The sequence below is a fragment of the Ranitomeya variabilis genome, chromosome 8, assembly GCF_051348905.1.
Source record: "Ranitomeya variabilis isolate aRanVar5 chromosome 8, aRanVar5.hap1, whole genome shotgun sequence".
In the NCBI taxonomy this organism is placed as follows: domain Eukaryota; kingdom Metazoa; phylum Chordata; class Amphibia; order Anura; family Dendrobatidae; genus Ranitomeya; species Ranitomeya variabilis.
In genome coordinates this window covers 214669413-214696185 of record NC_135239.1, presented here as the reverse complement: position 1 = coordinate 214696185, position 26773 = coordinate 214669413, and the positions used below count along the sequence as shown (strand labels likewise).

The 26773-nt window shown below is 51.3% G+C and overlaps 1 protein-coding gene across 1 annotated transcript in view; it reads right to left on the bottom strand.

Annotated features, from left to right (window-relative positions):
- Positions 1-444: 444 nt before the first annotated feature.
- TWF2 (twinfilin actin binding protein 2) overlaps positions 445-26773 on the bottom strand; it is a 29075-nt gene continuing 2746 nt past the window's right edge. The window contains exons 2-9 of the mRNA XM_077276935.1: positions 23985-24062; positions 22023-22201; positions 21264-21359; positions 21038-21142; positions 20842-20967; positions 11995-12145; positions 5235-5356; positions 445-1377 (exon numbers count right to left, since the gene is read on the bottom strand). Coding sequence (XP_077133050.1) covers positions 1210-1377; positions 5235-5356; positions 11995-12145; positions 20842-20967; positions 21038-21142; positions 21264-21359; positions 22023-22201; positions 23985-24062 — 1025 coding nt within the window. The 3' untranslated portion in view covers positions 445-1209. The remainder of the gene's footprint in view (positions 1378-5234; positions 5357-11994; positions 12146-20841; positions 20968-21037; positions 21143-21263; positions 21360-22022; positions 22202-23984; positions 24063-26773) is intronic.

Below are 26773 nucleotides of genomic sequence, written 5' to 3'. Positions count from 1 at the left end.
TGTATACAGGGAGCTCCCCCTAGTGGTGGCTGCAGACAGGATCTTATCATGTATCTCTGTATACAGGGAGCTCCCCCTAGTGGTGGCTGGAGATAGAATTGTACCATGTATCTCTGTATACAGGGAGCTCCCCCTAGTAGTGGCTGCAGACAGGATCTTATCATGTATCTCTGTATACAGGGAGCTCCCCCTAGTGGTGGCTGCAGACAGAATCTTATCATGTATCTCTGTATACAGGGAGCTCCCCCTAGTGGTGGCTGCAGACAGTTAAGTAATGTACATATAACATTGGCTTAGCCTGTATGCAATAATTAATTTGACGCCCTCCGTTTATTTTCCTGCCTTTTCATCTGATTTCCACGTTGACTTTTCTTGCTTTTCTGGGGCTGATGCCGGACGTCATGTAACAAGTAATCACCCACCAGACAACGACACGTCGGCAGCTGATTAAAAAACAAGGTACTTTTTATTTGTTTTTCTATAGAAAATACAGAGCTAAGAGTGAATCTGTCTGATTTGTACGGTCGGCTCTAATTTCTGGAATGTAAACCACCCCCAAGAGAAGAAAATAAAACTTAACGACCCGGGATGACGTCGGCAGCGCTGAACGATCTGGCACTTTATGCGTCTCATGTGACCTCGTCGGAGCCACATTTATACTTTTTGTTTTTCCTTGGGAAGAGCCCGCAATCCCTAAATGCAGCATGCGGCCGGCCCCTCCCCCGCAGCGATCGTTTCGACCTGATCTCACAGGATGCAACGCTGGACGTCTGTCACCCAAATCAAAAAGTAAACAAATAATAATGGCACCGGCAAGTAACGTAAAATCAAGGATGGCGCCACTTCTCCTCCTGCCGCTCCACTGTATCCAGAGAACAATAACGGAGACGGCGGCGGTGAGTCACGTGACTTATCCCGACCCCTGAGCCAACAGGAGGGAGGGCATAAAAATGTGCGAGGGAAGATCTTCAGCAAATCCGACATCATTCAGGCACAGACAAAAGCAAAAAAGAGGAAAAGGCGATCAGGAACGTGTCCGTGTAGGAAGCCACGATGACCAGAGGAGGCGCAGCAGATTCCCCGAGACCCCGCGCCGGATCCACACCATCCTGGGCAGGGAAAGCAAAATGTAGGCCGAGGTCTCCGCACGTCCCAAGGGCCCGGTCTTGGCGCTCTTCTCTCAGGCCGTACTTGGCATCGAGTCAGGCTCTAACTGTCCTCGCCGTTCTCGCCGGGCCCCTTAATCAGCCGCTTCTGTCCTCGTTTCCCCGCAGGTCCTTTGGGTTTGGCAAAAGCTTGTTTGAAGGCGTGCTGCTTGGGGTGCACCTCGTCATAGAGAAACTCGGGGGTCAGCTCCGCACCATCCTCTATTTCAATCTGGAGGACAACAACAAATGGAGTTGAGCACAGCACGCCATGACGCAGGCGGCGACAAAAGGAGCGCTGCTCTGGGACCAAAAAGGAGCGCTGCTCTGGGACCAAAAAGGAGCGCTGCTCTGGGACCAAAAAGGAGCGCTGCTCTGGGACCAAAAAGGAGCGCTGCTCTGGGACCAAAAAGGAGCGCTGCTCTGGGACCAAAAAGGAGCGCTGCTCTGGGACCAAAAAGGAGCGCTGCTCTGGGACCAAAAAGGAGCGCTGCTCTGGGACCAAAAAGGAGCGCTGCTCTGGGACCAAAAAGGAGCGCTGCTCTGGGACCAAAAAGGAGCGCTGCTCTGGGACCAAAAAGGAGCGCTGCTCTGGGACCAAAAAGGAGCGCTGCTCTGGGACCAAAAAGGAGCGCTGCTCTGGGACCAAAAAGGAGCGCTGCTCTGGGACCAAAAAGGAGCGCTGCTCTGGGACCAAAAAGGAGCGCTGCTCTGGGACCAAAAAGGAGCGCTGCTCTGGGACCAAAAAGGAGCGCTGCTCTGGGACCAAAAAGGAGCGCTGCTCTGGGACCAAAAAGGAGCGCTGCTCTGGGACCAAAAAGGAGCGCTGCTCTGGGACCAAAAAGGAGCGCTGCTCTGGGACCAAAAAGGAACGCTGCTCTGGGACCAAAAAGGAACGCTGCTCTGACTATGTAAAGAAGGTGAAAAGTGCCGTAAGCTTCTCTAATTCTCACCATTCTCAAGATCTCTGCTGGCTGTGACGACATTGAGGCTAAAACTCATCTAACTCTCTCTTCGACAACCTACAATCTGGCTTCTGTCCCCACCATTCCACTGAGACTGCCCTGACCAAAATTACTAATGACCTAGGGTACCGTCACACAGTGGCATTTTCATCGCTACGACGGTACGATTCGTGACGTTCTAGCGATATCGTTACGATATCGCAGTGTCTGACAGGGATCCTGCTGAGAATCGTACGTCGTAGCAGATCGTTTGGAACTTTCTTTCGTCGCTTGATCACCCGCTGACATCGCTGGATCGTTGTGTGTGACAGCGATCCAGCGATGTGTTCGCTTGTAACCAGGGTAAACATCGGGTAACTAAGCGCAGGGCCGCGCTTAGTAACCCGATGTTTACCCTGGTTACCAGCGTAAACGTAAAAAAAACAAACAGTACATACTTACATTCCGGTGTCTGTCCTCCGGCGTCTCAGCTCCTCTGCACTGTGAGCGCCGGCCGGCCGGAAAGCGAGCACAGCGGTGACGTCTGACGTCACCGCTGTGCTTTCCGGCTATGGTGCTTACACAGTGGAGAGAAGCAGAACGCCGAGGACAGACACCAGAATGTGAGTATGTACTGTTTGTTTTTTTTACGTTTACGCTGGTAACCAGGGTAAACATCGGGTTACTAAGCGCGGCCCTGCGCTTAGTAACCCGATGTTTACCCTGGTTACCCGGGGACTTCGGCATCGCTCCAGCGCCGTGATTGCAAAGTGTGACCGCAGTCTACGACGCTGGAGCGATAATCATACGATCGCTGCGACGTCACGAATCGTGCCGTCGTAGCGATGTAAATGGTACTGTGTGACGGTACCCCTAGACTTACAGCCAAAGCTAACAGACAATTCTCTATACTCCTCCTCCTAGACCTGTCCTCTGCCTTCGACACAGTTGACCACTGCCTCCTACTACAGATCCTCTCCTCCTTTGGTGTCATAGACCTCGCCCTGTCCTGGATCTCCTCGTACCTTTCCAACCGCACATTCAGCGTCTCCCACTCCCACACCACCTCCTCATCCCACCCTCTCTCTGTTGGTGTCCCCCCAAGGATCTGTCCTAGGACCCCTACTCTTCTCAATCTACACACTTGGCCTGGGACAACTCATAAGGTCCCATGGATTCCAGTACCATCTATATGCCGATGACACTCAGATCTACCTCTCTGGCCCAGATGTCACCGCTCTGCTGTCCAGAATCCCGGAGTGTCTATCAGCCATATCCTCCTTCTTCTCCTCTCGCTTCCTCAAGCTCAATGTGGACAAATCTGAACTCATTATCTTTCCTCCATCTCGCATATCTTCCCTACCTGATCTATCTATCAAAATAAATGAAATCACACTTTACCCTGTCCCCAAAATCCGCTGCCTCGGAGTAACCGTGGACTCTGCCCTGTCCTTCAAACCGCACATCCAAGCGCTCGCCACCTCCTGTCGCCTCCAGCTCAAAAATATCTCTAGAATCCGTCCTTTCCTCAACCGTCAATCTACTAAAATGCTTGTGCATGCCCTCATCATCTCCCGCCCCGACTACTGCAACATCCTCCTCTGTGGTCTACCTTCTAACACTCTCGCACCCCTCCAGTCCATCCTTAACTCTGCTGCCCGACTAATTAATCTCTCACCTCGCTACTCCTCCGCTTCCCCCCTCTGCAAATCTCTTCACTGGCTCCCATTCCCTCAACATATCCAGTGCAAATTACTAATACTGACCTACAAAGCCATCCATAACCTGTCTCCTCCATATATCTCTGACCTAATCTCCCGATATCTTCCCTCACGTGATCTCCGGTCCTCCCAAGACCTCCTGCTCTCCTCCACACTTATTCGCTCCTCACCCAACCGCCTCCAAGACTTCTGCAGAATATCCCCCATCCTCTGGAATTCTCTGCCCCCACACGTCCGACTATCAACCACATTCGGATCCTTCAGACGGAACCTGAAAACTCACCTCTTCAGGAAAGCTACAGCCTGCACTGACCCCGCTGCCTCCTCACCACTACTGGAGCTCCTGCAACCCTCAACCTATTGTCTCTTCCCCACCATCCTGCAGAATGTAAGCCCCCAAGGGCAGGGTCCTCGCCCCTCTGTATCAGTCTGTAATTGTTTGTTTTGTTTACTGCAAGTGATATCTGTAACTTGTATGTAACCCCTTCTCATGTACAGCACCATGGAATCAATGGTGCTATAGAAATAAATAATAATAATAATAATAATAAAACAGCTTCTTGGCCTAATAAGTCTCACAGCTGAGGGTTTGCTACAATTGTAACCAGTCTATACAATCAATACACAATGTATCAGGCTCATCAGGTCACAGGGGATTGTCCAGACTGGACACAAGTGTAACAAACCCTCAGCTGTGAGAATTAGGGTATGTGTCCACGTTCAGGATTACATCCGGATTAGCTGCGGATTGGATGCTGCATACAGCCGCAACGTTCAACCCGCAGCGTCCAGATGTTACAGCATAGTGGAAGGGATGGAGGGGACTGTATGAAATCCCGTCTGCACTACGCAGAACACGCACCCGGCGGCCGTGCATTTCCAGACATGCGGTGTCTTTTTAGAACGCAGCATGTCTGTTTACCTTGCGGGGACGCTCCGTCACCGCAAGGTAAATCACAGGGTCCTATGTATGGGGTGCAGAGATTCCGGATGTGCGCAATGAACACATCCGGAATCACTGCGCGTACAGAAGGGGGCGGCGCTTTGGGCAGAGCGGGTTTTCCGCTCCGTCCAAAGCACCGTCATTACGGACTGTGGACACGCACCCTTAAAGAAGCTGTATTGACTTATCAGCCTCTGGATGAAAACAAGGTTTCCATTCAGTGCCAGCAAGCAGATATCTGATCATAAAACCAGTAGAAACTGAAATACAGCTTTATTTACAGTAACCTGGAGGCCCCCTTTATAGACAATGTCCCTCTATGAAGGAAATTCATAAATCAAAAATTACAGCTGTCTACTCCTAGGAAAGTTGGGTGCCACCAAATAGAACTGCAATAATGGATCCAGTGTGGTCGTCACTCAACTTGTATCACTAGAAACGTCCCGTATCTATACTGTGATCGCTGCACAACAGGAGTTACCTTTTTTGCAATTTCAAGCTGAAAATCCTGCTCCACAGATTCCAGAAGTCGGTTCTTACAGCTGGAGTACAACATGCGCTCCTTTATACTGCACTTATAGCCCGGCATGGAGTAAATAAAAACTGGAAGAGAGAAGAGGGAAGAGGGAAAAATGAAAAGATGCGGGAAAGTAAAAAGGAAACTTTTGTAGCATCAGAAAGAGTAAAATTATATTATTCTGTCTGCAGCCACCACTAGGGGGAGCTCCCTGTATACAGAGATACATGATAAGATTCTGTCTGCAGCCACCACTAGGGGGAGCTCCCTGTATACAGAGATACATGATAAGATTCTGTCTGCAGTCACCACTAGGGGGAGCTCCCTGTATACAGAGATACATGATAAGATTCTGTCTGCAGCCACCACTAGGGGGAGCTCCCTGTATACAGAGATACATGATAAGATTCTGTCTGCAGTCACCACTAGGGGGAGCTCCCTGTATAAAGAGATGCATAAGCTCCTGTCTGCAGCCACCACTAGGGGGAGCTCCCTGTATACAGAGATACATGATAAGCTCCTGTCTGCAGCCACCACTAGGGGGAGCTCCCTGTATACAGAGATACATGATAAGATCCTGTCTGCAGCCACCACTAGGGGGAGCTCCCTGTATACAGAGATACATGATAAGATCCTGTCTGCAGTCACCACTAGGGGGAGCTCCCTGTATACAGAGATACGTGATAAGATCCTGTCTGCAGTCACCACTAGGGGGAGCTCCCTGTATACAGAGATACATGATAAGATAATGTCTGCAACCACCACTAGGGGGAGCTCCCTGTACACAGAGATACGTGATAAGATCCTGTCTGCAGTCTCCACTAGGGGGAGCTCCCTGTATACAGAGATACATGATATGATCCTGTCTGCAGCCACCACTAGGGGGAGCTCCCTGTATACAGAGATACATGATAAGATTCTGTCTGCAGTCACCACTAGGGGGAGCTGTTGTGAATTTGGATTCTGGGCTCCCCCGGTGGCCGCTTGTGGAATTGGACTTGTCATCCTCTTTCCTGTTTCACCTGGTTCCATCAGTAGTGGGTGTCGCTATTTAAGCTCATTTCTCTGGTGGTTTCTTGCCGGTCAACAATGTTATCTGATGCCTCTCAGTGCTTGTTCCTGCTTCTAGACAACTACTAGATAAGTTGGACTTTTGTCCATGTTTCGTTTTGCCTATTTGTTCCAGTTCACAGCTGAAGTTTTGTTACTGTGTCTGGAAAGCTCTCGTTGATCAGGGATTGCTACTCTGGCGTTATGAGTTAATGCCAGAGTTTAAGGTAATCTCTGGATGGTGTTTTGTTAGTGTTTTTCTGCTGACCATGAAAGTATACTATCTGTCTTCTGCTATCTAGTAAGCGGACCTCAAATTTGCTAAGACTATTTTCCTGCTGCGTTTGTTGTTTCATCTGAACTCACCGTCATTATATGTGGGGGGCTACTGTCTTCTTTGGAATATTTCTCTAGAGGTGAGCCAGGTCTTATATTTCCCTCTGCTAGCTATTTAGGTCTTAGGCCAGAGCTGGGCATCTAGCGATAAATAGGAAATGCTACCTGGCTATTTCTAGTTGCGCGGCAGGCTTAGTTCATGGTCAGTATAGTTCCATCTTCCGAGAGCTTGTCCCTCTATAGGCTTGCTATGATCTCTGCCTGCAGAGATCATGACAGTTTGACCGGCCAGTAAAGTGTTAAAGACCCAGGTTGAGAAAGGAGAGTTATAAGAAGTCTGCTGGAATTTTTTTTTTTTTTCCTCCAGTTTGCCTTGCTGCAGTCTTTTTTCTCTCTCTCCTCCTAATCTCTGTATGGCTCTGTGTGCACCTGACAATCATGGATCTCCAGAGTGTAACTGCGGGTTTGAATAATCTCATCACGAAAGTACAAAATTTACAAGATTTTGTGGTACATGCTCCGGTATCTGAGCCGAGAATTCCTTTGCCGGAGTTCTTCACAGGGAATAGAGCTAGCTTCCAGAATTTCCGAAATAATTGTAAGCTTTATTTGTCCCTGAAGTCTCGTTCAGCTGGAGACCCTGCTCAGCAGGTTAGGATTGTGATTTCCTTGCTCAGGGGTGACCCTCAAGATTGGGCCTTCTCATTGCCAGCAGGGGATCCTGCGTTGCGCGATGTGGATGCGTTTTTTCTGGCCTTGGGCTTGCTTTATGAGGAACCTCATTTGGAACTTCAGGCAGAAAAAACTTTGATGGCACTATCTCAGGGGCAAGACGAAGCTGAAGTTTACTGCCAAAAATTCCGTAAATGGTCTGTGCTTACTCAGTGGAATGAGTGCGCCTTGGCGGCAACTTTCAGAGAAGGTCTCTCTGATGCCGTTAAGGATGTTATGGTGGGGTTCCCTGTGCCTGCAGGTCTGAATGAGTCCATGACAATGGCTATTCAGATTGATAGGCGTCTGCGGGAGCGCAAACCGGTGCACCATCTGGCGGTGTCTATGGAAAAGACGCCAGAAAGTATGCAGTGTGATAGAATTCTGTCCAGGAGCGAGCGACAGAATTTTAGACGGAAGAATGGATTGTGCTTCTATTGTGGGGATTCTACTCATGTTATATCAGCATGCTCTAGGCGTACAAAGAAGCGTGATAAGTCTGTTTCCATTGGCACCATTCAGTCTAAGTTTATTTTGTCTGTAACCCTGATTTGCTCTTTGTCATCCATTGCCACGGACGCCTATGTTGACTCTGGCGCCGCTCTGAGTCTTATGGATTGGTCCTTTGCCAATCGTTGTGGTTTTGATTTAGAGCCTTTGGAGACTCTTATTCCTCTGAAGGGAATTGACTCCACCCCATTGGCTAATAATAAACCACAATACTGGACACAAGTAACCATGCGTATCAATCCGGATCACCAGGAGATTATTCGTTTCCTGGTGCTGTATAATTTACATGACGATTTGGTACTGGGATTGCCATGGTTGCAGTCTCACAACCCAGTCTTGGACTGGAGAGCAATGTCTGTGTTGAGCTGGGGATGTAAGGGTATTCATGGGGACTTACCTTTGGTTTCTATTTCGTCGTCCATTCCCTCTGAAGTCCCTGAGTTCCTCTCTGATTATCAAGACGTCTTTGACGAACCCAAGCTTGGGTCGTTACCTCCGCACCGTGAGTGCGATTGTGCCATAGATTTGATACCGGGTTGCAAATATCCAAAGGGTCGTTTGTTTAATCTGTCTGTGCCGGAACATGCTGCTATGCGGGAATATATAAAGGAGTCTTTGGAAAAGGGACATATTCGTCCATCTTCTTCTCCCTTGGGAGCTGGGTTTTTCTTTGTCTCAAAAAAGGACGGCTCTTTGAGACCATGTATTGATTATCGGCTTCTGAATAAGATCACTGTTAAGTATCAATACCCATTGCCATTGCTTACTGATTTGTTTGCTCGTATAGAGGGTGCTAAGTGGTTCTCTAAAATTGATCTTCGTGGGGCGTATAATTTGGTGCGGATCAGGCAGGGGGAGGAGTGGCGCCATTGGCTAGAGGGGGCTAAGCATCAGGTGGTGGTATTGACTGACCACAAAAATTTGATTTATCTTGAGACTGCCAGGCGCCTGAATCCTAGACAGGCGCGCTGGTCTTTATTTTTTTCTCGCTTTAATTTTGTGGTGTCATACCTACCGGGTTCTAAGAATGTTAAGGCAGATGCCCTTTCTAGGAGTTTTGACCCGGACTCTCCTGGTAATTCTGAACCCACAGGTATCCTTAGGGAGGGAGTAATTTTGTCGGCCGTTTCTCCTGATCTGCGGCGGTCCTTGCAAGAGTTTCAGGCGGATAGACCGGATCGTTGTCCGCCTGATAGACTGTTTGTTCCGGATGATTGGACCAGTAGAGTCATCTCTGAGGTACATTCTTCTGCATTGGCAGGTCATCCCGGAATTTTTGGTACCAGGGATTTGGTGGCAAGATCCTTCTGGTGGCCTTCCCTGTCACGAGATGTGCGAGTCTTTGTGCAGTCATGTGACGTTTGTGCTCGGGCCAAGTCTTGTAGTTCTCGGGCTAGCGGACTGCTGTTGCCCTTGCCTATTCCTAAGAGGCCTTGGACACACATCTCGATGGATTTTATTTCAGATCTGCCTGTTTCCCAGAAGATGTCTGTCGTCTGGGTGGTCTGTGACCGTTTCTCTAAAATGGTCCATTTGGTTCCTCTGCCCAAGTTGCCTTCTTCTTCTGAGTTGGTTCCTCTGTTTTTTCAGAATGTTGTCCGATTGCACGGTATTCCTGAGAATATTGTTTCTGACAGAGGTACCCAATTTGTGTCTAGATTTTGGCGGGCATTCTGTGCTAGGATGGGCATAGATTTGTCTTTTTCATCTGCTTTTCACCCTCAGACTAATGGCCAGACCGAGCGGACTAATCAGACCCTGGAGACATATCTGAGGTGTTTTGTCTCTGCTGACCAGGATGATTGGGTTGCTTTTTTGCCATTGGCAGAGTTCGCCCTCAATAATCGGGCCAGCTCTTCCACCTTGGTGTCCCCGTTTTTCTGTAATTCGGGGTTTCACCCTCGATTTTCCTCCGGTCAGGTGGAATCCTCGGATTGTCCTGGAGTGGATGCGGTGGTGGAGAGATTGCATCACATCTGGGGGCAGGTTATGGACAATTTGAAGTTGTCCCAGGAGAAGACTCAGCGTTTTGCCAACCGTCATCGTCGTGTTGGTTCTCGGCTTTGTGTTGGAGATTTGGTGTGGTTGTCTTCTCGTTTTGTCCCTATGAGGGTCTCTTCTCCTAAGTTTAAACCTCGGTTCATCGGCCCTTATAGAATATTGGAGATTCTTAATCCTGTTTCTTTCCGTTTGGACCTCCCTGCGTCCTTTTCCATTCATAACGTTTTTCATCGGTCGTTATTGCGCAGGTATGAGGTACCTGTTGTACCTTCAGTTGAGCCTCCTGCTCCGGTGTTGGTTGAGGGTGAGTTGGAGTACGTTGTGGAGAAAATTTTGGACTCTCGTGTTTCCAGACGGAGACTCCAGTATCTGGTCAACTGGAAGGGTTACGGCCAGGAGGATAATTCTTGGGTCAATGCATCTGATGTTCATGCTTCTGATCTTGTTCGTGCCTTCCATAGGGCTCATCCTGGTCGCCCTGGTGGATCTGGTGAGGGTTCGGTGCCCCCTCCTTGAGGGGGGGGTACTGTTGTGAATTTGGATTCTGGGCTCCCCCGGTGGCCGCTTGTGGAATTGGACTTGTCATCCTCTTTCCTGTTTCACCTGGTTCCATCAGTAGTGGGTGTCGCTATTTAAGCTCATTTCTCTGGTGGTTTCTTGCCGGTCAACAATGTTATCTGATGCCTCTCAGTGCTTGTTCCTGCTTCTAGACAACTACTAGATAAGTTGGACTTTTGTCCATGTTTCGTTTTGCCTATTTGTTCCAGTTCACAGCTGAAGTTTTGTTACTGTGTCTGGAAAGCTCTCGTTGATCAGGGATTGCTACTCTGGCGTTATGAGTTAATGCCAGAGTTTAAGGTAATCTCTGGATGGTGTTTTGTTAGTGTTTTTCTGCTGACCATGAAAGTATACTATCTGTCTTCTGCTATCTAGTAAGCGGACCTCAAATTTGCTAAGACTATTTTCCTGCTGCGTTTGTTGTTTCATCTGAACTCACCGTCATTATATGTGGGGGGCTACTGTCTTCTTTGGAATATTTCTCTAGAGGTGAGCCAGGTCTTATATTTCCCTCTGCTAGCTATTTAGGTCTTAGGCCAGAGCTGGGCATCTAGCGATAAATAGGAAATGCTACCTGGCTATTTCTAGTTGCGCGGCAGGCTTAGTTCATGGTCAGTATAGTTCCATCTTCCGAGAGCTTGTCCCTCTATAGGCTTGCTATGATCTCTGCCTGCAGAGATCATGACAGGGAGCTCTCTGTATACAGAGATACATGATAAGATCCTGTCTGCAGTCACCACTAGGGGGAGCTCCCTGTATACAGAGATATATGATAAGATCCTGTCTGCAGTCACCACTAGGGGGAGCTCCCTGTATACAGAGATACATGATAAGATCCTGTCTGCAGTCACCACTAGGGGGAGCTCCCTGTATACAGAGATACATGATAAGATCCTGTCTGCAGCCACCACTAGGGGGAGCTCCCTGTATACAGAGATACATGATAAGATCCTGTCTGCAGTCACCACTAGGGGGAGCTCCCTGTATACAGAGATATATGATAAGAACCCGTCTGCAGTCACCACTAGGGGGAGCTCCCTGTATACAGAGATACATGATAAGATCCTGTCTGCAGCCACCACTAGGGGGAGCTCCCTGTATACAGAGATACATGATAAGATTCTGTATGCAGACACCACTAGGGGGAGCTCCCTGTATACAGAGATACATGATAAGATTCTGTCTGCAGCCACCACTAGGGGGAGCTCCCAGTATACAGAGATACATGATAAGATCCTGTCTGCAGCCACCAATAGGGGGAGCTCCCTGTATACAGAGATACATGATAAGATCCTGTCTGCAGCCACCACTAGGGGGAGCTCCCTGTATATAGAGATACATGATAAGATCCTGTCTGCAGCCACGACTAGGGGGAGCTCCCTGTATACAGAGATACATGATAAGATCCTGTCTGCAGCCACCACTAGGGGGAGCTCCCTGTATACAGAGATACATGATAAGATCCTGTCTGCAGCCACCACTAGGGGGAGCTCCCTGTATACAGAGATACATGATAAGATCCTGTCTGCAGCCACCACTAGGGGGAGTCGTCGCTCACCTACAGACTCCAGGTAATCCCCCTCATGGGAGTGTTTATACAGGAAGAGGTGGTAGCGTGCGGTGTCCTTGGGGATCCGCGCCGGCAGCTCCTGGATGTCCGTGTGCTTCGTATGGACCAGATCGATTGTCTCCTTTTCTTGATCTAGTTTCTAACAGATGAGAGAAGACATGTGAAGTCGGTGACTGATGCAGACGACTATAACACATCCACAATATCTGATTTCTCCACATTCTGAGACTTTCTGATTTGTTACATTGTGGCTTCTACATTGTAACAAGATGCAGCTGTTATCTCCATGACGATTGTCCCACACTACAGCACAGGTGTCAGGCTCCACCCATTTATAGGACTTTCCTTCCCATGTATAGCGGTCAGATACTAAGCATTGCCCAGGGTGGGGAGATACGGAGCGGTGGTCTTCACCCTATTCTCCGGTGGGAGGGGAGGTCATGGCAGCCGATTCTTCCCTTTGGCTCTATGTGCTGTTGATCGCTGCCGCATCCACGTAACTTAATCCTCGCTACCCCTGTGTGACTGGCGTCAGCGAGTCATGGTCACCGGATTAGTCACATGAGATGTTTGTCACATTTACCTCTTAACCCCTTAGTGACCGGGCCAAGTTTTACAATTCTGACCACTGTCACTTTACGTTATAGCTCTGGAACGCTTCAACGTTTCCCACTGATTCTGAGACTAAAAACTATTGTTTTTAGGGACCACATCACATTTCAAGTGAGCGTGGGGGTCAATGTGATAGAAGATACCCTAAAGTGACACCATTCTAAAAACTGCACCCCTCAAGGTGCACAACCACAGTTAAGAAGTTTATTAACCCTACAGGTGCTTCCCGAGAACTAAAGCAACGTGGAAGAAAAAAATGAACATTTTACTTTTTTCACAAAAAATTTAATTTGGAAACAAATTTTGTTACTTTCACAAGGAAAAGAGGAGAAAATGGACCCCAAAATGTGTTTCTCCTGAGTGCGCGAATATCCCCTATGTGGGGGAAAGCCACTGTTTGGATGCATGGCAGGGCTCAGAAGGGAGCGAGCACCGTTTGGCTTTTTGAACGAAAAATTTGTTGGAATCAATGGTGGGAGCTATGTCACGTTTGGAGACCCCCTGATGTACCAAAACAGCTTAACCCCCCAATTCTAACTCCAACCCTAACCCCAACACACCCCTAACCCTAATCCCAACCCTAACCATAATACACCCCTAACCCCAACCCTAGCCCCAACCCTAACCCTAGACCCTGACCCCAACACACCCCTAACCCTAATCCCAACCCTAACCATAATACACCCCTAACCCCAACCCTAGCCCCAACCCTAACCCTAGCCCCTAACCCCAACACACCCCTAACCCTAATCCCAACCTTAGCCCCAACCTTAACACCAACCCTAATGGAAAAATAGGTATTAAGCTTACCGTTAATTATGTTTCCAGGAGTCCATCCTGACAGCACTATGGAGGACGTCCTCCTCCCCCTTGCTGGGACAGGAAACACACGAGAGTTCAAAAGGTCCGGTCCCACCCCCATTCCTCAGTGTTGTAACAAGAACCGCCTCAAGGGAGATGCAAAAAATAATATTTAATGGTAAAGAACATAACACCAAGCATTAGGAACATATTACATCATATGTTAGGAACATACTACAGACATGTCAGGTTCATATTACAAAAGCATAGTTATATTAACAGGGAGGGAATTACCCGTGCTGTCAGGATGGACTCCTGGAAACATAATTAACGGTAAGCTTAATACCTATTTTCCAGGACGTCATCCTGACAGCACTATGGAGAGTACCAAAGCACCTCCTCAGGGTGGGATTACCGCTTGGAGAACTTTTCTCCCGAATGCAGTATGCTGACCGGACAGAACATCGAGTTTATAATGTTTGCAAAAGGTATTCGCACTAGCCCATGTAGCGGCCTTGCAAATCTGCTCTAGAGAGGCGCCTGCCCTCTCGGCCCAAGAAGTAGCCATCCCTCTAGTAGAGTGTGCATGAAGACCCTTTGGAGGAGGGATGCCCTCCGACTGATAGGCCTAGGAGATCACAGATGTGATCCATCGAGCAATGGAGGCCTTAGAGGCCTTTTTTCCCTTACTTTTTCCCCCAAACAAAATAAACAGATTTGGGTCAATACGCCATGAGTTGGTGGCTGACAGGTAGTCGATGACCGCCTGTCTGACATCAAGGGAATGCAGAGCTTCCTCTTTAGAATTAGAAGGGTTACAGCAAAAGGATGGTAACACTATCTCCTGGTTTCTATTTTTTAGAGTTCCCACTTTTGGAATGAACGAGGGATCTAGTTTAAGGATCACGCTATCGTCTCTAATCTGGAGGTACGGGTCCCTTGTACACAGGGCTTGGATTTCCCCCACCCTCTTAGCCGTGGTGATCGCCACTAGGAATGCCGTTTTACGTGTCAGGGCCGAAATGGACATGTTATCTGCCGATGCGTAATTATTTTTGCAGAGGAATCTCAGGACAAGGTTAAGGTCCCAGGGAGAAGATGTCTAATGGTGGGGCGCAATCTTTGGGTGGCTCTGATAAATCTAACTATCAAAGGGTGAGTTGCCAGAGGATAGTCTAGAAAGGAGCTAAGTGCCGAGATCTGCACCTTCAAGGTGCTCGGCCTGAGCCCTTTATCGAACCCAGCCTGCAGAAAGTCCAGAATTCTGGGTAAGTCGGGAGTGCCTGCCGCAACCTCAGACCTGCCACCCTCCAGACAGAAACGCCTCCAGATCTTCAAGTAGATTGTTGACGTGACCGGCTTCCTGCTAGCCTTGATAGTGGTTATGACTTGGTCAGACAGGCCTCTTGCCTTCAGGATGTTCCTTTCAGGATCCAGGCTGAGAGATGTAGCTTCTCTGGGTCCGGATGGAACACTGGGCCCTGGTGGATTACATCTGGTCTGTGAGGGAGCTCCACTGGACTCTCTATCGCCAGGTCTACCAGAAGGGAGAACCAACTCCTTCTTGGCCAGTATGGAACTACCAAAATTACTCGAGCCTGTTCTTCCTTGATCTTCCTGAGAACAGCCGGGATTAATGCTAGAGGAGGGAATGCATATGAGAGGGGCTCCGTCCAACTTTGACTTAGACCATCTATCCCTTCCGGCAGATCCTGAGGGTTCAGCGAGAAGAACCTTGAGACCTTCGAGTTTCTCCTGTTTGCGAAGCGGTCTATACTGGGAGTGCCCCAACGCCGGCACAGCTCCTGGAAGATGTCCTGGTTGAGCTCCCACTCTGTTGCAAACACTGTTCTTCTGCTCAAGTAGTCTGCTACGACATTCTGAGAGCCTTCTAGATGGACTGCAGAGATGGAAAGGACCGACCTTTCTGCCCAGCGAAATATTCTCCCCGCCAGCTCCTGGAGAAGATGGTGCCTTGGGCCTCCTTGGTGTTTTAGGAAGGAAACAGTTGTCACGTTGTCGGACAAAATCCTGACATGACGATTCTCCAGAGTGCGACGATTTCTTCTCAGGGCTTCCCAGACAGCATACAGCTCTCTGAAGTTGGATGAGTTGCCGGCTACGTCTGGAGGCCATCGTCCCTGGAGGATCCTTCCTTCTAAGTGAGCTCCCCAGCCCCAGGCGCTGGCGTCTGTAGTAACCACTACGTAGGGATCGGTAGTCCATAGTACCCCGATTCTTAGATTCTTTGGGTCTGTCCACCAAAGGAGAGATCTTCGTACTGGATCTGGTAGATATAAAATACTGTCCAGAGAAGATTGACGACGGTCCCACTTGTAGAGGATTAAGCTCTGTAGTGGTCTTGAATGGAACTGTGCCCATCTTACACATGGTATGCATGCCGTCATTAGGCCTAGCACTCTCATGGCCATCCTTATTGAAACTCTGCGTTCTAATAGGAGTCTGATCTGAATCTGTATTGTCTCCAGCTTGGATTCGGGCAGTAGGGATATTCTGTTTGCAGAATCCAGACAGACACCCAGGAAGACCTTTTTGTGTTCCGGAATCAGGTCTGATTTCTGCCAGTTGACGATCCAACCCAAGTGTTCCATTACCGCGATGGTCCGGTTCCTGTGATCCGATAGGATCTCTGGTGTTCTTGCTATCAGAAGAAAGTCGTCGAGATAAGGGACTATTATAATCCCCTGGTTTCTTAGGAAAGCCACTATCTCTGACACCAGCTTTGTAAACACACGAGGTGCTGAGGCAAGTCCAAACGGCAGGCACTGGAACTGGTAGTGACAGGTCCCGGACGGCAGAACTACCGCGAACCTCAGAAGCCTCTGAGATAGATGATGGACAGGGACCTGATAATAGGCACTCTTCAAATCGAGAGTGCACATTACCGCGTTCTGATCTATGAGAAGGATTGCAGAACGGATGGACTCCATGCGAAACCTCTTGTACCTGACCCAGGCATTCAGAGGTTTCAAATTTACGATCGTACGTGAGTCGCCTGACGGTTTTGTTATGGAGAACAGGGAGGAGTAGTGTCCCTGGCCTACCTCTAGCGGTGGTACTGGTATTATGACTTTTGAGGAAAGCATGTCCATTAAGTCTTTTAACATGGGAGAGTCTTGCATAACCACCGTGGGTACGATGTACCTGTCTGGTGGAGGGGAGTAGAACTCTATACTGTAGCCCTCTGACACAGTGCAAAGGACCCATTGATTCTGCGTGACTCTGCTCCAGTTTACCGCGAAATGGCGAAGCCTTCCCCCTATAAGAGTGGCGTCATTGTGATTTAGACTTAGAGGAGGGGCTGAAGAAGAAACTTCTGTTCTTACTGCCGTGGCCACGGGAACCCCTATTAAAGCCCCTATTGGACCTTCCCCCTCGGAAGTCGGACCTGTAGTCGGACTGTCTTCTAAAGGGAAACCCCCTCCGAAAGGACTGAGGCCTCTTAGGCTTGTCCTCTGGGAACCCTTTTTTCTTGTCCGAAGCCGACTCTAATATAGTGTCGAGGGAAGACCAAACACCCTCGCGCCTGAGAAGGGGATTGAGCACAATTTAGTCTTGAAGCGTTATCGCCAGACCAAGACCTTAGCCAGACTGCCCTTCTAGCCGCATTGGACAATGATCCATTTCTGGCTGAAAATCTGACTGACTCAGCCGTCATGTCAGATAGAAAAGCAGTAGCCGATTTCATTATGAGGAGAGAGTTTAGGATCTCTGACCTTGGGGTCTTATTAGAGAGATGCTCCTCCAATTGACCCATCCAAAGGTGCATAGACCGGGCTACCGAGGTAGCTGCAATGTTGGTCTTAATTAGAGCCGCAGAGGACTCCCAGGCTCTCTTTAGCAATATGTCCGCTTTTCTATCCATCGGATCGCGCAAGCTTGATGAGTCCTCGAATGGAATAGCTGTCTTTTTTGCGACCTTCGCCACCGGGACATCCACCTTGGGTATCTCATCCCATAGTTTTACATCATCCGGCTCAAAGGGTAGGCGCGCCTTAAAGTCTTTAGACAGAGTCAGCCGACGTTCTGCCTCCTTCCACTCTTCAAGCACCATAGTCTTGATATGTTCGCTAACTGGGAAGACGGTCTGCCGACGTGACATAAGTCCCCCAAACATCAGGTCTTGCCTGGATTGCGGCTTAGATGTCTCCTCTACTTGCATGGTGCATCGAACCGCCTGCACCAGCTCATACGTGTCCTCCGCCTGGAAAAGGTACTTCCTTCGATGGTCCTGGCTTCCAGATGGAAGCTCGCCCTCTTCCTCAGAGACAAGATCATCAGATTCAGACCTGTCGTCAGAACTATAATCCGGCTCCCGTCTGGCCCTTTTTCGGCTGGGCATAGGGCTGGACTTTTCCACCATGTTGGCCAGAGAAGCTTGGACCTCTTCTCTTATTAAGGACCTCATCTCAGACAATAGGGAGGGCTGCTCATCTCTCATAACCTTAGATGTGCAATCTGCACATAAGGTCTTGCCATGAGTGTCCGGGAGCTTTGCATTGCATACCGGACATCTACTGGACTTCCCAGAAGCCTTTCCAGATTTCTTAACTTGACCAGGGGGGACCGCTGGAGTTCCCTTATCCTTAAACAATATAAGATAGGGAAGTAACAGGGTGGCTCTTACTACCAGGGTGCAGGGGGAGTTTGCGCTCTGCGCACTTACCCCATCCTCAGGAGGCATGCTTTCCATAGCTCCGGAGTATCGGTGCTCCTTGCGGCTGTCAGCGTCTGCCTGAGCGCTGTAATTCCTGAGTTCTCGCTGGAGCGCACGCCTCCCCTGTATCTCCAGCGTTACCGGAAGTGCCGGCAACGAATGGCGCAAACCGGAAGTGACGCGGTCCCCGGAACTTCCGCCGGAAGAGTCAGAGCCCGGCGTCCACGCCGCATGGAGGCTGCCGACCTCTGGGACCGCGTCCGCAGCCGAGAGCCCCCCCACCGGGAGGAGCGGCCGCTGGTCTTTGGAGCAGAGGGACTCCCCTCTGGAGGGTTTCTGCCCTGAGCCTCTTGACAGGGGGAAGGATCTGACAAGCCGCACGATCCCCCTGAGCTCCGGTAAGCTGCGCAGCTTCTCTCATGTGTCCCTTGCAGGGACAGGAAAAACACTGAGGAATGGGGGTGGGACCGGACCTTTTGAACTCTCGTGTGTTTCCTGTCCCAGCAAGGGGGAGGAGGACGTCCTCCATAGTGCTGTCAGGATGATGTCCTGGAAAATGGAAATATATTTTTTCATTTTATTATTCTTACCTAACTAAGGGGGTGATAAAGGGGGGGTTTAATTTACTATTTTTTTTTCCATTTTGATCACTGTGATAGGGTCTATATCACAGTGATCAAAATGAACCAATAGGAAAAATTTCCTATTGTTGTTGGGTGACGGCCGGCGCATATCAGCGAGCACACTGCGCATGCGCCCGCCATTTTCTTCCCAGAAGACACCGATGGCCGGGGGACAGGACCGGGGGATGCAGGAGGTACCGGGGGGTTGGCCTTGGGGAGTGGGGTTCAGGGGATCCCATTCCTCTCTCCTCTGATGTGCTAGATCACATCAGAGGAGAGAGAAATTAAATGGGACATCAGACCTTTTTTTTTTTGCAGTCGCTGTTATTCCGTTGTAAAAACCGACCTGAATCATGTTCTCTGGGGTGTCAGCTACACCGGTAGCCTGGACCCTGGATAATTTCCAACACTTGGGGGGGGGCTATAAACCTATTTCTCAGCTCCGTTAAAATGGGTATCGGAGGTTGTTAAGGGGTTAAAGAAGCAGCCCAGAGAGCCTCCGGCATAGCACTGGTGACTATTGGGGTCTGCTCCATGATTTACCCTACAGCTCTACAATCATCAGCTCTATTAGTACCTGCCTCATCAGATACAGACTGCTGCTCTCCGCAGCCTCCTCTTGCTTTACACTGCTGCTCTGCTCTATTATTACCTGCCTCATCAGATACAGACTGCTGCTCTCCGCAGCCTCCTCTTGCTTTACACTGCTGCTCTGCTCTATTAGTACCTGCCTCATCAGATACAGACTGCTGCTCTCCGCAGCCTCCTCTTGCTTTACACTGCAGCTCTGCTCTATTAGTACCTGCCTCATCAGATACAGACTGCTGCTCTCCGCAGCCTCCTCTTGCTTTACACTGCAGCTCTGCTCTATTAGTACCTGCCTCATCAGATACAGACTGCTGCTCTCCGCAGCCTCCTCTTGCTTTACACTGCTGCTCTGCTCTATTAGTACCTGCCTCATCAGATACAGACTGCTGCTCTCCGCAGCCTCCTCTTGCTTTACACTGCAGCTCTGCTCTATTTGTACCTGCCTCATCAGATACAGACTGCTGCTCTCCGCAGCCTCCTCTTGCTTTACACTGCTGCTCTACTCTATTAGTACCTGCCTCATCAGATACAGACTGCTGCTCTCCGCAGCCTCCTCTTGCTTTACACTGCTGCTCTGCTCTATTAGTACCTGCCTCATCAGATACAGACTGCTGCTCTCCGCAGCCTCCTCTTGCTTTACACTGCAGCTCTGCTCTATTTGTACCTGCCTCATCAGATACAGACTGCTGCTCTCCGCAGCCTCCTCTTGCTTTACACTGCAGCTCTGCTCTATTTGTACCTGCCTCATCAGATACAGACCGCTGCTCTCCGCAGCCTCCTCTTGCTTTACACTGCAGCTCTGCTCTATTATTACCTGCCTCATCAGATACAGACTGCTGCTCTCTGCCCTCCTCTCGCTTTACACTGCAGCTCTGCTCTATTAGTACCTGCCTCATCAGATACAGACTGCTGCTCTCCGCAGCCTCCTCTTGATTTACACAGCAGCTCTGCTCTATTATTACCTGCCTCATCAGATACAGACTGCTGCTCTGCTCTATTAGTACCTGCCTCATCAGATACAGACTGCTGCTCTCTGCCCTCCTCTTGCTTTACACTGCAGCTCTGCTCTATTAGTACCTGCCTCATCAGATACAGACTGCTGCTCTCCGCAGCCTCCTCTTGATTTACACTGCAGCTCTGCTCTATTATTACCTGCCTCATCAGATACAGACTGCTGCTCTCTGCCCTCCTCTTGCTTTACACTGCAGCTCTGCTCTATTTGTACCTGCCTCATCAGATACAGACTGCTGCTCTCTGCCCTCCTCTCGCTTTACACTGCAGCTCTTCTCACTTACAGTGGTTTATATATACTAGCACTGACAGCCCCTTTATGTAGTTCTGCTCCGGTGGTCTTACACCTGCTGTCCAAGTACAACTCCTAGCACACCCTGGAAGTCAACGGATGCCAGAGCATGCTGGGAGTTGTAGTTTCACAGAGAATCATGGCCTGGAGTCCGCTGTACTGTACAATGCTGATGACCTAAGAACAACCACTCCTAACATTCATGTGCATGATGAGTGTCCGCCACCTACCAGCTGGATGTAGTTGATCTTCCTCTGCTTCAGGAGCTGAACGGCCTCCACGGCCTCCGGCCTCAGAGGGAAGGACAATCCCTGCAGCGTCTGCTGCTTACTCTCCACGCTGATCTCCGTCTTCACCTGCAGAGGAGCAGAGGTGATTATAGAAGTGCGATGTGGTCCGGAGACCCCCAGTCACGTCCTCGCCCACCTCATTGATCTTGATTTCCCGCAGTTCCCTCTCGGCGGCGGTGAGCGGCGCGGGGGCAGCACACAACGACACGTGTCTCTGGTATCCGCTGAGCGTGATGTCTTCCTGCCACACAAAGACACAATGAGAACATGCCCCCCCATGTAGATCCAATAGTCCAGAATGGCGGACGGTGGGACTAGTCCTGTATGTGATCCGAGCCGCCCGTCCCTCTTTGGATTCTGACCTTTATGGTGCCGAACAGTTCGTCCTTTATGTGTCCGCCGCCAAACTCTTTCTTCACAGTCGCCCTGGTGGCCGCGTACAACATCTTCAGCCGCACCTGTCAGCGGAGGACAGAGGACCCCGTTATATCGGAAGGGCAGACCCGTGAGCACCGCGCCGCTCATTACCCAGAATCCCCCATGTGACGCACCACTACAAAGGTCACAAACTTTTACAACAGCATGAAACTTTCCATGTCTCTGCTTGCTGTCAGTGAATGCACCTTCCCCGCACTGATACATTGTAACACGCTGACAGCAGAGACTGATGCTCCGCCACATTCGCACCAGCACATTTTAACCCTCTGTTCTCCACTGTCTATAAAGCTTCACTATCGCATCATGAAAGGTTTTTCAACTTTATAATTGACTTTTTGCTATAATTCATCTCCCTTCTTTAAGATCTGTGCTTGCTGTCAGTGACTGGAAAGTTGTAATATCTACAGCCAGAGGTGGAAAAGTCGTCCTGACCTCGACCTGCTTATGGAGCGGCTTGCTACAATGTGTCCAGACTATACAATCCTCAGATCTTTCCTGTGATGACAGTTTGTTACAAGGTATCAGTGCAGGTAATAATGTACCAGGCTGTTCAGCTCACAGAGTGTACAAGTGTAACGAACCCTCAGCAGTGACAAGTACTAGGTGCCCATGCCTTTCCATGGATGTATATGCCTGGCGACATCTTCAGATACGGAGCGTCTACCTGTGACCGGGCGTCTTACCGGCGAGTGATCAGGTGACCACGACAGGAAGAGCCACTCGTAGCCCTGCGCGTTCTGGCTGTCCAGGCGGTACAGGACGTAACACGGCTGACCGTCGTCCAGGAGCGGGAGGATGAGGGCGTCGTAGTCGTGGTCCCAGCTCTTCCGCAGCTCCTTGTGCGCCCCCAGAACGAGCTGCTCTGCAGGAGGGAAGAAGAAACGACACATTGTAACAAACCATCCAGATACAACTACGTGATCAGGACTGCCGCTCAGCCTCTGGAGGGGAACAAGGAATCTTTCTATCCACTGACAACAAGCAAGAATCTGGAGAACAATGGCGAAGAGAAACAAATGTTTTAAAACTGGACACTGGCCCTTTAATAATCACTCACTACCTCCCGAGCAAATGATGACCCCCAACATGTCCATCCACTGGGCGGGAGCCAGGCTTCTAACCAGCCCTGGTGGTCGTGTGTCCCGGCACGAGGTGTTTATCTGGCAGCTATTCTGAGCGCAGCATTCCTCGCCGCCAGGCGCGCACTTTCCATGACATCTCCGGGCTCCTCCCAGGTGACCAGACGTGGAGGACAAAGGGTTAAACGGGAAAGAGGTCATTGGTCACCTCTGCAGCCACAGGCAGATGAAGCCATCTTATCTCTTAGTACATTATGCCTAAATGGGGTTAATGAGTCATCTTAAAGGGCCAGCGTCCAGTCTCAACCATAGAGCATCTTCACTATATCCTAAAAAGTTCTGCTACGTCCTGATTGGTGTTTTGTTTTCATTCGTCAGTCTCTTTAAGATCTCTGTTTGCTGTCAGTGAGTCCAGATTCAACATTTACATGCAGAGTTGGAAGAGACATCCAGACCTCGGCGCTGTTACAATGTTTGTCATAATTTACCAGCTCTGATACATTGTATCTAGCCATTTACCTGGAGGAGGATGGCGCAGCCAGGATACAATTGTAACAAACCCTCAGATGGGACAGAGGGTTATCTTGTAAGCAAAATTAATATTTCTATTCACTGACAGCAAGCACAAAAAGTGGTAAAGCTGAAAGAACGTTGCAGAACTTTTCATACATGGATTACAGCTACACCTCAACGAAAGCAGAAACCCCTATAAGTCATTGTGAGGAAACCGCACCGCGAGACGGGCCGGAAGATACTGTATCCACTCCAAGAAAGCCCACCAGTCCTGACACTTTCACCGAGGACAGCGCCGTCGCAGAAGCTGTCGCCCGGATTTCTTGCAGAGGCTGTCACCCAGAGGGGCCGTCGCCAAGACTGTCACCCAGAGGGGCCGTCGCCAAGACTGTCACCCAGAGGGGCCGTCGCCAAGACTGTCACCCAGAGGGGCCGTCGCCAAGACTGTCACCCAGAGGGGCCGTCGCCAAGACTGTCACCCAGAGGGGCCGTCGCCAAGACTGTCACCCAGAGGGGCCGTCGCCAAGACTGTCACCCAGAGGGGCCGTCGCCAAGACTGTCACCCAGAGGGGCCGTCGCCAAGACTGTCACCCAGAGGGGCCGTCGCCAAGACTGTCACCCAGAGGGGCCGTCGCCAAGACTGTCACCCAGAGGGGCCGTCGCCAAGACTGTCACCCAGAGGGGCCGTCGCCAAGACTGTCACCCAGAGGGGCCGTCGCCAAGACTGTCACCCAGAGGGGCCGTCGCCAAGACTGTCACCCAGAGGGGCCGTCGCCAAGACTGTCACCCAGAGGGGCCGTCGCCAAGACTGTCACCCAGAGGGGCCGTCGCCAAGACTGTCACCCAGAGGGGCCGTCGCCAAGACTGTCACCCAGAGGGGCCGTCACCCAGCTTTCCAGAAGGCTGAATGGGAGTGAATTTACCACCTTAACTAATGGCCAAATAATGGAGTCCATGAAAACAAGGTGACAAACTTTGGGGTACGGTGACATTGACACCACGGGGACTATCAGGACTTATAAGCCTCCCTCCCTGTGGCCCCCGGGGACTCACCATCTTCGATGACCACTTTGATCAGCCGGATGGATCCATTTCGAGCTTTTGCGAAGAAATCCTTCAGTTCCGGAGTAGCTACAAGAACCAAGAACATACCGGTGAGTCAGTGAGAGAAAGCGAGCGAGGGCTGCGGGCGAGGAGAGGGCTGCGGGATGTCTGCCTGGGATCAGCTACAAATGGGCAACAGCAGCACATGAGCTGAACCTGATCCCTGACTGCGTCACCTCCCAAATATAGCTGAGGACACTAGAGGGGGCGGCCGGCTGCTTAATACCAGGGGGATAAACACGGGGTCCTATGTACATAGAAACGTCTTTGTGGTGTCACCGGGGGCAGAGGGTGATGCCCATTGGTGCCACATCCTGCTCTACAGATGGAGTTTCCGCACCTTCCATGATTGATGGTCGGGGGGAATCGGCGTCTCCAGGAAACGCAGTATAAGCAAATGCAGAAGGTGACCCCGAACCTGACACCACCGGGAAGCTGCATGGCAGAAGTGATGTCACCGTCATACAATGGGTTCTCTTGACCTGTGGGGTGGAGTGGGGCCGTGTGCCCTCCCGACCTGTGGGGGAGTGGGGCCGTGTGCCCTCCCGACCTGTGGGGGAGTGGGGCCGTGTGCCCTCCCGACCTGTGGGGGAGTGGGGCCGTGTGCCCTCCCGACCTGTGGGGGAGTGGGGCCGTGTGCCCTCCCGACCTGTGGGGGAGTGGGGCCGTGTGCCCTCCCGACCTGTGGGGGAGTGGGGCCGTGTGCCCTCCCGACCTGTGGGGGAGTGGGGCCGTGTGCCCTCCCGACCTGTGGGGGAGTGGGGCCGTGTGCCCTCCCGACCTGTGGGGGAGTGGGGCCGTGTGCCCTCCCGACCTGTGGGGGAGTGGGGCCGTGTGCTCTCCCGACCTGTGGGGGAGTGGGGCCGTGTGCCCTCCCGACCTGTGGGGGAGTGGGGCCGTGTGCCCTCCCGACCTGTGGGGGAGTGGGGCCGTGTGCCCTCCCGACCTGTGGGGGAGTGGGGCCGTGTGCCCTCCCGACCTGTGGGGGAGTGGGGCCGTGTGCCCTCCCGACCTGTGGGGGAGTGGGGCCGTGTGCCCTCCCGACCTGTGGGGGAGTGGGGCCGTGTGCCCTCCCGACCTGTGGGGGAGTGGGGCCGTGTGCCCTCCCGACCTGTGGGGGAGTGGGGCCGTGTGCCCTCCCGACCTGTGGGGGAGTGGGGCCGTGTGCCCTCCCGACCTGTGGAGGAGTGGGGCCGTGTGCCCTCCCGACCTGGGGGGGTGGGGCCGTGTGCCCCCCCGACCTGGGGAGGGTAGGGCCGTGTGCCCTGACAATATACAGGGGGTGGTGTTGTGAAGAGGCTGGAGCTGTGACCTCACGCCGACGCCACCTCCTCCCCTCAGAGGGCTCCTCTCTCCGCAGTTACTGATCCACATTTCTCTTTTCTTCTGGTCATTGATGATAATTTATTAACCCCTCCACGTCTGAAGCATCTGACTCTGCAGCTCGTCTCTGACTTGCCTGAGACTAGCGCCCAGTCCGGTCACACATGCAGCTCCTCACCCTGCAGACTCTTATTACACTCCAGCACGATTATAACCACCAGGATTCAAGTTACTGGCCCTTTAAAAATCAGGTCCATGTTGTCAGCTCCGGCGCCCCCACAGATCCCGCTCACAGGCTGTATCGTACACAGCCAGGACGGGGATTACGTGGGAGCTGATTCCGTGAAGTCAGCAATCTATAAATAGCAGCGATTGCAGCAGCAGGGACACCACAAGTCCCAGCAGCTTCATGGAAAACATATCCGTTAGATCTGCTCCTGAGGATTGTGACAGGCAGCCGTTACATTGTATCAGGTCATTAAAAAAAAAAAACAACAAAAAACCATGGAAAAGGTGATGAGTTACTGATCGCTGGTGGCCCGACCAGCAGAGCGGCCCCCGATATGATGGACCCTCCATTCATTCTCTGCTCCGTAGGGCGACCATCATTATAACTGCCCCCTCTGCCAGTCAGTCCCAGCAGTCGGACCCCCAGCGATAAGCAAAAGAGGTTCCCAGAATCTGGATGTTAGGAACGTTCTCATTCACTGACAACAAGCAGAGATCCAGAAAATGGTGAAGAACGGAAATGTCCACGCGGAAATGGAGAAATGTAAGAAGCTAAGAGGAATGTTATGGGGGTCTTATAAGGACAATGCCTGGAGGATTTGGGAGGGGCAGATGGAGGACCAGGGGAGGGGCACCGCCAGGAGGACTTTGGGGGGGGGGGGGGTGTAGCTTGAGGATTGGGGGATGGCGACACATTAGCTGGAGGATTAAGGAGGGGAGACACCAGCTGGAGGATTGGAGGGGAAGAGGGGGGAGACACCAACTGGAGTATTGGGGGGGGGGGGGAAGACACCAGCTGGAGGATTGGAGGGAGGGGAGGCACCAGTTGGAGGATTGGAGGGGAAGGGGGGGGGGGGGGGGAGACACCAGCTGGAGGACTGGAGGGGAAGGGGGGGGAGACACCAGCTGGAGGATTGGAGGGAGGGGAGACACCAGCTGGAGGATTGGAGGGAAGGGGAGACACCAGCTGGAGGATTGGAGCCCCCCTCCCCCCCGGAGACACCAGCTGGAGCATTGGAGGGGGGGAGACACCAGCTGGAGCATTGGAGGGGGGGAGACACCAGCTGGAGGATTGGAGGGGGGAGGAGACACCAGCTGGAGGATTGGAGGGGGGAGGGAGACACCAGCTGGAGGATTGGAGGGGGGAGGGAGACACCAGCTGGAGGATTGGAGGGGGGGGGGGGGGG